The following is a 14,682-nucleotide window of genomic DNA, read 5'->3' as shown; positions in this document are numbered from 1 at the left end:
CACACACACACACACACACCAATATGCCTGAAGACGGACCAGAGGGGATGGGGATCTCTCCTAATGAGGCTCCACTCCTGTCATGGCACTGGCAGATACATGTGAAGCTGAACATATGTTCCTTTAAGAAACATATACATTCCTAAATGAAATATTTTTATGTATATGACTATACACAGTATATGACATGCACGTGAGATACAGAGGTAGAGTGAGTGTGTGAAAGAAAGGACGGAGTGAGCGAGCAAGCGAAAGAGAGAGAGAGTGTGTGAAAGAAAGAGAGAGAGAGAGAGAGAGAGAGAAAGAGATGAGACTCAACCTGATTTGAAGCTCAGCCTCAGTTCCCGATACATATGTTTTGAACGCACAGTGATTTTATGTTTGCTATCCAGTGACGCTGAAGTTGCAACTGATGACTAAATACTACGACGCAGGTGGTGAATGAGTGAGTGACCTTTGAACTTTGACCCTGCTGAAGGAGAAAGGAGGACAACAACATAGAGAAAGGGTGAATGCAAGTGAAGCAGACTTAAGCTTTTAGGGGTTTTGGGGGTGGGGGGGGTGGGTCAAGGATTTAAACCCACATGATGGACCCGCCATTGTTCCCTTTCAGGACACAACAGAGGGAACAATCGCACAGATTGGCCTCGTATGGTCTGCTAAAGACTCAGCTTCGCCCTGTGTGTGCGCAGGGGTCTGAGTGTCAAACCGCTCAGACACTCTATCCACTGGCTGGAGATGTCAGAGATCACTATACATTATTCACTAAACAGCTCTGTTATCCACTCGGAGACAGCAAAGAGAGAGAATGAGCAAAAGGGGGAAAGAAAGAAAGAAAGAAAGAAAGAAAGAAAGAAAGAGGAAAAAGAAACAAAAGAAACAGATAGATAGAAAGATAGATAGATAGATAGACAGACAGACAGACAGACAGACAGACAGATAGATAGATAGATAGATAGATAGATAGATAGATAGATAGATAGATAGACAGATAGACAGATAGACAGATAGACAGATAGACAGATAGACAGATAGATAGATAGATAGATAGATAGATAGATAGATAGATAGATAGATAGATAGATAGATAGATAGATAGATAGATAGATACTTTATTAATCCAGAGGGAGATTTAGGTAAGAGATGAAGAAACCGATGAAGAAAGATGGTTCTTTTGAGAATCCAAACGCCACACGCATATGGGTAAAATGAAAAACCTGCACGACTCAACAGTAGCCTACTCAACACTCACACAATGCACGGTGGACTTCACACTCAAACACAGACCTGTCTACACCGCTGTTTGGGAACTAGAACCCTTGAGTATGATAAAAACACATTTGACATTTTAGCACCGTAACTCTTTTGAGAGTTTGTTTGTTTTGGTATATTTAACACATTGGGGCTTCCGACGTTCTTCTTCATCTGCACAATGTCTGTGGTACATGGGAAAGCAATGTGAAACACATCTGTCTGGCCATACATAATGGGAAGTATGTAAGCTGTGCACAAGGGAATGGGGCTACAGTGGCTCTGGACGTTAATAGACTTGTTTGACCAGGAACATCTGTTGGTCATTTGTCGAGAGATGTCGTTCTCAACAGGAAAAGCAACACCAGTGCAAAAGCAAGCCTACAAAAAGGAAGAAAAAAAAAACACTTGCGAATACTTTTGTTTGATCATGTCATGTGTTGCATGGGTAACCTATGCATGCAGAAAAATCTAATACGTGATGTCGCCACGGTTACTACAAGACATCTGTAGAAAGGACGCAGATGCTTACAAACATTTAAAGCTGCAATATTATGATTTCGAATAGATCTGTCTTTCCACGCAGCCGATTACATGATCCCAACTGAATAGCTAAATTATTTCTACATACAAAGAAAGCAATTCCTCAAGGACTGTGGCGAATAGCTGAAGTCTATTTAATGACACTCGGCAAACACTGAGGAGTCCTGTCAGCCATCTGTACGAAAGACTGTGACTGGGTGCACTTAGCACGGCACGGCACGCCACGGCAAGGCAAGGTAACTCACCAGATTTAATGATGTGATGCCCATGTCCAAGGGCCTGCAGCAGTGGCACTTGTGGTTAAAAAAAAAAGAGAGAAGGGGGTGGGGTGTGTGTGTCTGGGATTTATGATGTACAAGGAGCACAGGTTTTCGTTTGTAACCAAAAACTTCCCCTTTCTGCCGGAGTCTCATTTGCCAGGGTCAGAGGTTAAATGGCGGAGTAGCAACATTGAGCGCACCCCCCGACAGGCATAAACCAGCCGGCTGAGAAGCTCATTTAAACCACTTTTCATTCTTTTAAAAAGAAAACAGCTTTTTTTTTTATTTGAAAGGGAACTATAAAAGCTCGTAAAAACGGAAGAACAGAGAGGGCGCAACATCCTCAAGGATTTTAATTTGTCGGCGGACGGTCCGTCCCGTTGCACTCTGCTCTGCCCGTCTGCGGCAGCCGCCCTGCCAGTGACAACTTTACAACAACAGGGGCCATAAACTCACCCGCCACTCCGGCCTTCAAGCCTCTCACCGACACACTAACATGGCCTCCTCACTCCCGAGGCTGCATTCTCACGTGGGTCCGAACACAATAAACGTCTTACGGCGAAACACTGGTTCCTGTGTGTGTGCTCCGGACAGGTTTCCGGTGGTAGAAAAAAGACTTCATAAAAACACTGAAGCCTAAAATACTCAAGCCTAAAAAACACTTCGATCCTAATTTGCTCTCCAGGCTTGTATTGACATTGCCAAGATGTTCTGAGGGACACCAGAAAAACTAAAGCCTGCAGCCTTGTTGCAGATGTTTCAAAAATTTGCAGTAGAAGTAATGGTTGATAAAACGCTTGCAAATCATCTTGCTTGGTTGAAAGAAGACAAGTGGTGAGTCTGAACAGCGAATCGAACGTCAAAGACTAAGCTGAAGTCCTAGAATGGATTCCATTTGTGTCCTCAACAAAGCTAATGAACACGATCAGAAGAAATGTTCTTGCAGATCTAATAAACACCTCGAAGGCAAGACGCACCAGTGCTACCAGTGTTAACAGCAGGCTTTCTTCTTTGTTTACCCAGCAGTCTTTCACTTCCAGTATATGCACACAGAACATGTCACATTAAGTAGATGATTAGCCACCAGTGATCATGCCAGAGAATAAAAGCAGTTTGCAGGAAATGGGCTCAACCATAAAATGCTTTTAAAACCGAAGCAGAGCACACAGCCATTTCACAACCTCGGAGATGTAGAGACACAGGTCCCAGGCGGTCATTATGGCCAAAGACACCAGATACACACACACACTCACACACACACACACACACACACACACACACACACACACACACCATCTTTACACACAGCTGCTGACTGCCATCTCCCTTTGACACACAATCATTTTTTTTTAAAAGGCACGATTGAGTTACTTTTATGTGCTTCAGAAGAGTAGGCTCCAGCACCATTAGTGGGGCTCCTATAGTCTAATAACAGCCAGCTCCACGTTCAGGGACAGAATTAGAAACATGTCGGGCCTTGTTCAGAATGCCAGGGCGCTAGCATCTCCGCAGCAGCAGCACAGAGCAGCACTCGGAACGGCCGGGGCGCAGTTGTAGGGGGCGGCAGGCAGGACATAAATGCGTCAACAAGCGGTTTAATTGTGAGGGGAAGTGAAAGAGACCTGTGTGCTTCCTCAAGCCTCTTCCGCCCTGGCCCAGCCTTTACAGGCCAACTCACTGCCAGTTAAAGGTCCAGGCAGGGAAGTGATTAGGGGGTCTGTCTGTGGCACGTACACACACACACACACACACACACACACACCCAGACACACACACACACACACACACACACACATCCACCCAATCACACACAGACAGACACACAGCCAAACACACACATACACACGTAATCAACACAAACACAAGATGTAGCATATATGTTTACCAAAATACACACCAAACAACATTCGTATAGTATGCCTGTATACCACAAGTACAAGTACACAATACACTGAAGCACAATCTCACAAAAAGGTATGCACTTGCACACCCAAACAGACTTGTATGTAACCATACATATTCAAACACACATACTCAGACACACAGACACACACGCCCACACTAGCACACACACACACACACACACTAGCACACAGGCACACACACACTAGCACATACACACACACACACACACACACTAGCACACACACCCACACACACACACACACACACCCACACTAGCACACACACACACACACACACACACACACACACTAGCACACACACACTAGCACACACACACAGGCACACACACACTAGCACACACACACACACACACACACACACACACACACACACACACACACACAGCGTGTTTTTCCTCACACAGAGCTCCAGACCCCTCCCTCAGGAAGTGAGCACAGCAGCCTGGCAGGGAGAGCCCCAGCAGCACCCGCCTCCCTCACCTCTCTCCATCTCGTCTCTAGCCCCCAGCGCTGCCGCCCTCCCGCAGGTACCCTCCCATTCACACCCTCCCAGGACCATATGCTGCTCCTGGCTCACACATTCAGGCTCACAGAAATACACTCACAGCCCAGGAAAGTGAGAGAATGGAGACATCTATACTTGTAAAGGGTGGGAGGGGATGTGACTGTGTTTAATATGACAGTAGAACAGTGATACACTAGTGACTGTGTTTAATATGACAGTAGACCAGTAATACAATAGTATTAAAGAATTGTGTAGGAAAGGATTGTGTATTGTAATATTGACATTGCCATTCTACATCTGATAGAAAAGAGTTCATAAAAAGACCAAAGCCTAAAATACTCCACTTCAATCAATCAGACTAAGCTGAAGTCGTAGAATGGATTCCAGTTTCATCCTCAACAAAGCTAATGAACACGATCAGAAAAAATGCTCTTGCAGATCTAATAAACACCTCGAAGCAAGACAGACCAGTGCTACCAGTGTTAACAGCAGGCTTTCTTCTTTGTTTACCCAGCAGTCTTTCACTTCCAATATATGCACACAGAACATGTCCCATTAAGTAGATGATTAGCCACCAGTGATCATGCCAGAGAATTTGCGTTTATTTTTGTTTACACAACTTGGTTAAGTATGTCTGTTAAGGCTGGTCAAGTCCTGTAAGCTCCAGTCGACTCCTTTACCAAGCCCTGTGAATATTTCATCTTTGGAATCTCAGTAATGTGGGAGGTCCAATATCTGAACACAAGTTCTGTGCAGAAACATTTAACAAGGTTTCTCAGCACAGCCTGTACAAGCCTTCAGTGAATTAAACAATGCTTTAACACCAGCTCCTCCAAGAGCTGTGACCTCAGAGTGCAGTTTAAAAGTGCAAATAAGTCCATGCAGAAAAAAAACAATATGCCCTGCAGACCAATGCTTTGTGTACGAAAAGCAAAAAAAACACATCACGTGCATGTGTATTTGAGAGTGGAGATTATGTGTGTGTGTGTGTGTGTGTACAGTATGTCAACATCACGTGCATGTGTATTTGAGAGCGGAGAGTGGGTGGGCGTTTGTGCCCTCACGGCTGCGCGCATACACTGGTGTGCAGCGAAGGATATGAAACTAAATCATTAAATTAAAACAGTTAATCAAACCTATTAATAGCCCCAATCCCCCCCCCCCCCCCCCCACACACACACACACTCACACACACACACACCTCTCTTCCCCCTCTCTCTACTCAAGCATGCAGATTACCACTTAGACTCCAGCTGACTCCTATTGGTGCCTATTGTGAGATAAACGAATCAACTCCTATTGGTGCCTATTGTGAGATAAACGAATCGACTCCTATTGGTGCCTATTGTGAGATAAACGAATCGACTCCTATTGGTGCCTATTGTGAGATAAACGAATCGACTCCTATTGGTGCCTATTGTGAGATAAACGAATAGACTCCTATTGGTGCTTATTGTGAGATAAACGAATCGACTCCTATTGGTGCCTATTGAGAGATAAACGAATCGACTCCTATTGGTGCCTATTGAGAGATAAACGAATCGATTCGTTCCTATTGAGAGATAAACTAATCGACTCCTATTGGTGCCTATTGTGAGATAAACGAATCGACTCCTATTGGTGCCTATTGAGAGATAAACGAATCGATTGGTTCCTATTGAGAGATAAACGAATCGACTCCTATTGGTGCCTAATGTGAGATAAACGAATCGACTCCTATTGGTGCCTATTGAGAGACAAACGAATCGATTGGTGCCTATTGTGAGATAAACGAATCGACTCCTATTGGTGCCTATTGAGAGATAAACGAATCGACTCCTATTGGTGCCTATTGAGAGATGAACAAATCGATTGCCCATTGATTGGCCCAGATTAGTGGCGGACCATGGACTGGTCAGGGGGGCACACCGTGGAGGTATGGAGGCAGGAGCCAGCGGTTCCGGATAGGGAGAGAGAGAGAGAGCGAGGGATGAAGGGACAAAGGCAGGTCAGGGGCCCCCATCTCTGCGCTAATCCCCGGGCTCAAGAGAAGAGGGGGACCCCCAGACGCAGGGCCCCCTCGCTGAGATTCCCCACAGACCCCCGCAGGGGAGCTCACAGTCAACAAGCTGCTACCGCTGGGGACAGGGCTTTTCAGCCGGCCCTTTTTCCCTCCACTCTCATTGTCTGACGCCCCTCGCTGCCTTTCTCTTTTCTCTCTCGTCCTCTTTGTCGCTCATTCTTGTCCCCTCCTTGACTACTTCCTCTCTCTAATTTGGGATTTATCTGTTTTAGAACACGTCATGGGTTCCTCTTAGGCACGCACAATGACACACTGCTTGTGGGCCACCGAAGATTAGATTGAAAAAAAAAAAGAACAAAACTAACCTCAACCTTCTGACCAACACTTTCAAAGTGTGGAGCTCATGGACTGAAATATCGTTTCAGGGAGACCATAAGGTCATGATGAAATATTTGCTTGTGGGTCTGTGTCCAGTTAAGATAGATAGATAGATAGATAGATAGATAGATAGATAGATAGATAGATAGATAGAAAGATAGAAAGATAGAAAGATGGATACTTTATTGATCCCGAGGGAAATTAAGGTAAAAGGAACTACAGAACTACTAAAGACATAACTTCCCTTCCCTCTCCCAGCTACAGTGGAGCATCTGACAGAGCTGTGGTGAAACTGGTGACATTGGTGAAATGAGCTGCCACAGCAGGGGTGTCCCTCTCTACCTTTAAGAAGCTCTTGAAGACCCAACAGCAGTTACATTCCTGCCCTTTCTTTCAATCTCCTATGTAAAATAGCATGTATTGTTACACTAGCTCTCTATTGCTCGTAGCTTGACTGTTCTCTCCCTATGAACGTCGCTTTGTACAAAAGCGTCTACTAAATGAAAATGTAAATGAAGAACCCCGTAGCTGACTGTAGCTCTGTGGGAGCAGTGTGGCTGCATTTGGGGATAAACAGACACACAGAGCTTTTCCAGAACTTTCTAACGCAAATCCAATGATTGACACACCTCACAGGTGCCCCATGTCCTCTTATGCATGGGGGAGAAGAGAATGAACGTGGGGTGGAGAGGAGGGGTGAAAGGGAGAAAGAGATAGAGGCAGAAAAAAAGGAGACAGAAGTGAAAGGCAGTGAGAGGGAGAGAGAGAGAGAGAGAAAAAAAGAGAGAGATGGCAAGAGGGAGAGTGAGGGAGAGAGAAAAAGATAGAGTGTAAAAGAAAGAGAGAAAAGGAGATAGAGAGGAGGAGGAGAGCCGGCCTGCCCCATGGCCCAGTTGGCAACCCCAGGCCAGGAAACTGTCAGAGCAGATTGAGCTGAGCCAGGGAGGAGCTGCCCCCGCCGAGAGAGAGAGAGGCAGAGAGGGAGGGCTGCCCAGCACTCTCTCTCTCTCTCTCTCTCGCTCTCTCTCTCGCTCTCTCTCTCCCTCCCTCTCCCTCTATCTCTCTCTCGCTCTCTCTTTCTCTCTCTGCCTCCCTCTCTCTCTCACTCTCCCTCTCTCGCTCCCTCTCTCACACTCCCTCTCTCGCTCTCTTGCTCCCTGTCTCACTTTCGCTCCCTCTCTCCCTCCCTCGCTCCCTCTCTCCCTCTCCCTCTCCCTCCCTCGCTCCCTCTCCCTCCCTCGCTCCCTCTCTCCTCCATCCCCTCCTCTCTCTCCCTCTCCCTCTCCCTCTCTCCCTCTCTCGCTCCCTCTCTCCTCCATTCCCTCCTCTCTCTCTCTCCCTCCTCTCTCTCCCTCCCTCCCTCCCTCTCTCCCTCTCTCCCTCTCCCTCTCTCGCTCTCTCTCTCCTCCATCCCCTCCTCTCTCTCCCTCTCTCCTCCATCCCCTCCTCTCTTCTCCTGTCCGCTCGGCTTCTCTTCGCACCCCACCTCTGTTTCCAAAGCATGGGAACAGAAAGGGCCTCCGCATTCCAGCGGAGAGAGGGCTGCCAGCATCTCCTGTGTGTGCCCTGTGCTCACCAAGGGCTAGGGAGAGAGGAGGGGTGGAGGTGGGGTGGTAGGGGAGTCAGAGAGAGTGAGAGGGGGTGAGAGAGAGAGGGAGCAGGAGAGAGAGAGAAACAGAGAGAGAGAAAGACAGCGAGGGGGAGACAGAGGGGGTGGGAGAGAAGGGGGTGAGAAAGAGAGAGAGAGACAGAGAGGGAAAAACAGAGAGAGAGAGAGAGAGACAGAGGGGGGTGAGACAGAGGGGGTGAGAGAGAGGGAGCAAGAGAGAGAGAGAGAGAGAGAGAGAGAGAGACAGAGAGAGAGAGAGACAGAGGGGGTGAGAGAGAAGGGGATGAGAGAGGGAGCAAGAGATAGAGAGAGAGAGAGAGAGAGACAGAGAGAGAGAGAGACAGAGGGGGTGAGAGAGAAGGGGGTGAGAGAGAGGGAGCAAGAGATAGAGAGAGAGAGAGAGAGAGAGACTGAGAGAGAGAAAGACAGAGAGAGGGGAGCCCTGCCGTGGCGCTAACAAAAGGCGTTCTGTGGCTGCGCCTTGGCCGCCTTCCATGTCAACAGGGCTGGGGGTCAGAGGTCACACTAACTACATTCATTCCCAGCAGAGCCCTTTGCTCCACAACACAAGCTGCGCTGGAGTGGCCACTGCACCCGCCCGCCCGCCCGCCCGCCCGCCCGCCCGCCCGCCCGCCCGCGGCCCTCTAATCCCCCCAGATATGCCCGAGCCCTTCACATGTTTCTGCTTAATTAACGCAAAATGGCCGCCCGGCCAGCCAGGGCTTCCTCCGGCACTGCACACACACAGAGTGGGGTGGGGAAGGGGGGTGGGGGGAAGGGGGGGGGGTGAGGTGAAGAAAAAAGAAAGAGTAGTGAAAAGGAACAATAGAGAGAGACAGTGCAAGTAAGGGTGAAAAGAGGGAGAGAGAGAGCGAGAGAAAGAGAGAGAGAGAGATGGAGAGACGCAACTAGTATACGCTCAAATTAGTTCAAACCTTTTCAGAACACATGGAGTTCTTTCCAAACTTTCACCTTTTGTAAAGCTGACATTGTATTCATCAGTGTAAATGTGCCTCACAATAAATGAAGCCCCAGCGTGTGCACTGATATCCTTCACTTAAAAAGGAATAATCTGCACGTCAGCTACATGTGCATCATTTACATGAAGCTCCACATGATGGGAACTGTGAATAGAGCGCAACACTGCCACAAACTCTGGGGTTGTTTTGTGGAGAGGCCTTTGAGAGGCGAAGTGACCCATAAGACTATTATGGGGTTAGACGCCTGATCCATGTCACCGGAGCGCGCTGGCGTCGGAGGCCGCGGTTAAGACCGGGCCACGGGCCCCGGTGTGGAATTTAACATCAACTCAGATGTGCTGCTACGCCAAACATCTTACTTCCAGCAGGAGAGGAGAGAAGTCACATGCAATTACTCAAGGGGATTAAGCAGCAGTGGAGGGGGTAAGAACGATAGGGAGAGGAGAGAGGTGGATGAGGGGCAGAGAGTAAGAACGATAGAGAGAGGAGAGAGGTGGATGAGGGGCAGAGAGTAAGAACGATAGAGAGAGGAGAGAGGTGGATGAGGGGCAGAGGGTAAGAACGAGAGAGAAGAGAGATGGAGGGGGTAAGAACGAGAGAGGTGGATGAGGGGCAGAGGGTAATAACGAGAGAGAAGGGGTTTGGAGGGGGTAAGAATGAGAGAGGAGAGAGGTGGAGGGGGCAGAGGGTAAGAACGAGAGAGGAGAGAGGTGGAGGGGGTAAGAACGAGAGAGGAGAGAGGTGTAGGGGGCAGAGGGTAAGAACGAGAGAGGAGAGAGGTGGAGGGGGTAAGAACGAGAGAGGAGAGAGGTGTAGGGGGCAGAGGGTAAGAACGAGAGAGGAGAGAGGTGGAGGGGGTAAGAACGAGAGAGGAGAGAGGCTGAGAGGGCAGAGAGTAAGAACAAGAGAGGAGAGAGTCGAGGAACGGCTGGGAGACCGGGGATGGGGGTGGGAGGGTGGGTTGTGTATAGGGGTTTGGAGGGAGGGAGTTAAGAGAATGGGGAGAAAAAAAGAAAAGAAAAAAAAAAAAAAAAAAGAGTTCAATAAACAGCACGGTCTGAACTATTTCGGGATACGGCCCTTCCAAACTGCAGCGAGCCTTGCCGGGTTGATTTAAGGCTATTAACCGTGATGTCTCAAATCTGAGTGCTGAACAATTACAATGTCCAGGCAAAAGGAACAGGCTTACTGGGAGAAAAACGAGGGAGAGGAGAGGGCTGGGTGTGTGTGTGTGTGTGTGTGTGTGTGTGTGTGTGTGTGTGTGTGTGTGTGTGTGTGTGAACGAGGGAGAGGAGAGGGCTGGGGGTGTGTGTGTGTGTGTGTGTGTGTGTGTGTGTGTGTGTGTGTGTGAACGAGGGAGAGGAGAGGGCTGGGGGTGTGTGTGTGTGTGGGGGGGGGGGGGGGACCCACAAATGGAGCAGGAGAAAAAGCAAAAAGGAAAGAGCAGAGAAAAGAGGCAGAGAGGGGGATGGAGGAGAGAGGGAGCGAGGGAGGGAGAGAGGGAGAGTGAGAGAGGGAGCGAGAGAGGGAGAGAGAGGAGGGGATGGAGGAGAGAGGGAGGGAGAGAGAGCGAGATGGGGAGAGAGAGAGGGAGAGAGGGACAGTGAGAGAGGGGGGGGGAGAGGGAGAGAGAGCGAGATGGGGAGAGAGAGAGGGAGAGAGGGACAGTGAGAGAGGGGGGGGGGGGAAGCAAAAAGGAAAGAAAAAAAAAAAGATCCAGGGGTGGCCTGTGGAAGTCTGACGGCTCTTAGACTAAACAAAGGCTCTCTGGTGGTACGGTTTCAAAGGCCAGGACAGAGGGGATCAGCAGGAAATGGTGTTGTCCTTTAGCGGGGCCACCACCACGCTGCACCCACAGCACAGGACACACACACCCCAGCTGCCCAGCGATGAGAGCTGGGCTCAGGTTGGACGACCGCCACAGCTACCACCTCAGCCAGCCCTCAGCCCAATACAACAGCAGCCACACACACAGATATCACACACACACACACACACACACAGATATCACACACACACACATGCTTAAAACTTAAAATACAATGCCTTGCAAGGAGTTTTCTGAATCATCTGAATATTTATTAGTAATTGTAATAATTAGAACTTTAAGCTTAAGTTTAACTGGCCCATAATGTAATAGTATAGCTACTCTAAGGTAGCATTGAGTTAGTGATGGTAAGGGTCATGAGGGGTGGAAAGAGGAAGGTATTTAGTTTCAATGGAGGGAGGTATTTAATTCCATGTTTCAATACTAAGATTGCACGTGCCCCAGCTGAGCTACTGGGACAGATGTGTGAAGGCTATGAGAACTGTTCAATTGACGCCCAAATCTGCAATAATTAAGCAATATAGCACGAGTGGGAGTGGGGTAGGTAAGGGATAATCCCATGGGTGGTGTTCGGCTGTAGCCACCGAGGCTAATTGTTTTATAATGTGCAATAATATAGAATTGAATCAGACTTATTACATTTATTTGTATTCTTCTTCTTGTTATTGTTATTATTATTATAATTCATATGCCTATACACTGCTATATAAATCAGATAGAAAAAATGAAAGGGCACACATGCCAGGAGTTCCATCTATGCAAATGCAAACTGACACAAAAAAGATAATGACATGGAGGGTGGCATACACAACACACAACACACACACACACACACACACACACACACACACACACACACACACACACACACACAGAGACACTCACCTCAGGATGCAGTGGCAGCTGTGTGCCCCTGATGACAGGCGGCAGAAGCCGAACCGCTGCTTGCTCTGGATGTCAGTCAGAACAAAGGTGAAGTTCTGGCCCACCTGGCTTACTGACAGACTGAGACGAGAGACAGACAGAGAGAGAGAGAGAGAGACAGAGAGAGAATGAAAGAGAGAGAGAGAGAGAGAGACAGAGAGAGAGAATGAAAGAGAGAGAGAGAGAGGGAAAGAGAGAGTCAAGGAGGGAGGGAGGGAGACAAAGAGATTGAAAAATGAAGAAAATGTAGAAGAAAAAAAACACAATGGAAAAAGATTTTTTTTTAAATGTCTGATTTACCTAATTACAAACACAAAAGTCCCTTCACAGGAAGTGAACACTACATATTAATTCAGATCAGCACCCAGTCGATTTAAACACATATGGCATATACACCAGTCGTGCTCACAGAGACCAGGCCTAAACCAATATATCTGCCCTTAGCCAGTCTTTCAGCTCCTGCCTCCCTGTCTCACAGTCAGGGCCTTCAGGGGTGGGGGGGGTAGGGGGGTTGTCACAGTTAAGGCCTGGGGGGGGGGGGTGGGGGGGGTCACAGTCTGGCCTGACAAACAGCCCCCACAGTGGCAAAGGCCACTCAGCCGCTACAGCACCCCCACAGGGCATCATATCATGGCAGTGCCCATACAGGGCAACAGCTCCTCTCACCCACACGCAGACCCAAACGTCAAACATCTTTAAGTGGCTTAAATGCCTTTTTTTTAATCCAGGGGGTAAATATTTTGTCACGGCAGCACGGCATGGCTGATGGTGACCCAGAATGACTCAAGGTGACTTCAAAGGCTGCACTACCACTGCTGGGCTGCAGGTGGCGGTAGTGTGGCAGTTCCAGCCTGGTGGCTCGCCTGGTGCCAGTTTCACCTGGGTCTCTGTGTGTGTGTTGGAAAGTGGCGTTGTGAATTAAATAGTGGGAGCGGGAGACATTCATTCGACTGCATGTAAATGTCATATCAATTTCATCAGACAACACACCAGCCAGAGCGGTGTGTACCTGCACTCCTCTGGAGCGCTGCCTGTGCCAGATGAATAATGTCTAAACGAAACCATAAATATCTTAAATAAAAGCTAACTCCTCAATTTAATTACGTATTAAATACTTTAATTCTCAATCACGCTTTTTTTTTTTTTTTTAAATAAGAGCAGGTGTTGAGATTGTATGAGAATAAATTGAGCATTTAAACACTTTAATTTAAATTATCGCAATACCTACTATGGCATTCGAGATGCCATATTAAACAACCGAATACATAAATAAATGATGCTTAGGAGCATGTGATATATTTTTAATAAACGCTTACCTGGGTAGTCCAACGACTCCACACGAAGATTTACTCACTAATTATTAAATATACATGGAGGAACATACGTCGGACAAAGTTCAAATTGATTAGGGTCACAGGGGTCAATACAACAAATACACCCTCTCAATCTTTGTGAGGGCAAATATGCTTACACTTAATTAAGCCTAATGATTAATAGATCACATGTTTATGAAGGCACACTGAGCTGCTGCCGCTGCCACTTCTCCCCGCATGGGTGTGTGTGTGTGTGTGTGTGTGTGTGTGTGTGTGTGTGTGTGTGTGTGTGTGTGTGCCATCAAGAGCCACCACTCCCCGCATGGAGGGGAGCCCTGCCATCAAGAGTGCAGTGGCCAGCTGGGACAGCTAAATCACACTGTAAAAAGACAAGGACACCACTCCACTCCAACCTCCCATGCATCACTCTCTCACACACACACACACACACACACACACACACACACACACACACACACACACACACACACACACACACACACACATACACAAACACACACACACACACACAGGCGCACACACACACACACACACACACACACACACACACACACACACACACAGGTGTCCTCCAGGGAGTGTGGAAGCCTTTTTAAAACCTCCACGGTGATTCCCGGGAGGAGAGCGGCTGCACACAGGAGACCCTCAAAAGCAGCGGTCCGATGACAAGCCTTACCTGTCCGCGCTGAAGGGGAAGCAGAACCTCGGCAGCGTCTGCAGGGTTTCCTGTGGAGAGGGGAGGGAGGGAGAGAGAGAGAGAGGGGGAGAGAGAGAGGGAGAGAGAGAGAGAGAGAGAGAGAGAGAGAGAGAGGGAGAGAGAGAGGGGAGAGAGAGAGAGAGAGAGGGAGAGAGAGAGGGAGGGGGAGAGAGAGAGAGAGAGAGAGAGAGAGGGAGAGAGAGAGAGAAAGAGATCATTTATACATCTAAAGGGACCAATAAATCTAAGTATTAACTACACCACACCATATAACAGACTGTGGCCCAGTGAAATGGAAGACAGATGAGGCCAGAGGATGGAGGGGAAGGAAAGGATGTGTTAAGGGCTAAAGGTGAGAGGAGAGGGGGCAGAGGGAGAGAAGGAGGGAGGGAGGGAGGGCTGGAAGGAGGGAGAGAGAGAGGAGGCAGAGAGAGAGAGAGAGGGAG

At 48.2% G+C, this 14,682-nt stretch overlaps 1 protein-coding gene across 4 annotated transcripts in view; it reads right to left on the bottom strand.

Annotated features, from left to right (window-relative positions):
• dennd1a (DENN/MADD domain containing 1A) overlaps window positions 1-14,682 on the bottom strand; it is a 105,570-nt gene that overhangs the window by 59,239 nt on the left and 31,649 nt on the right. For all 4 annotated transcript variants that reach the window (XM_080842183.1, XM_080842184.1, XM_080842186.1 and 1 more), the window contains 2 exons: window positions 14,216-14,265; window positions 12,167-12,286 (listed from right to left, as the gene is read on the bottom strand). In XM_080842183.1, the coding sequence (XP_080698309.1) occupies window positions 12,167-12,286; window positions 14,216-14,265 (170 nt within the window). The remainder of the gene's footprint in view (window positions 1-12,166; window positions 12,287-14,215; window positions 14,266-14,682) is intronic.

The sequence above is a fragment of the Sprattus sprattus genome (assembly GCF_963457725.1).
Source record: "Sprattus sprattus genome assembly, chromosome: 7".
Lineage (NCBI taxonomy): Eukaryota > Metazoa > Chordata > Actinopteri > Clupeiformes > Clupeidae > Sprattus > Sprattus sprattus.
This window is presented reverse-complemented; position numbering and strand designations above follow the sequence as displayed.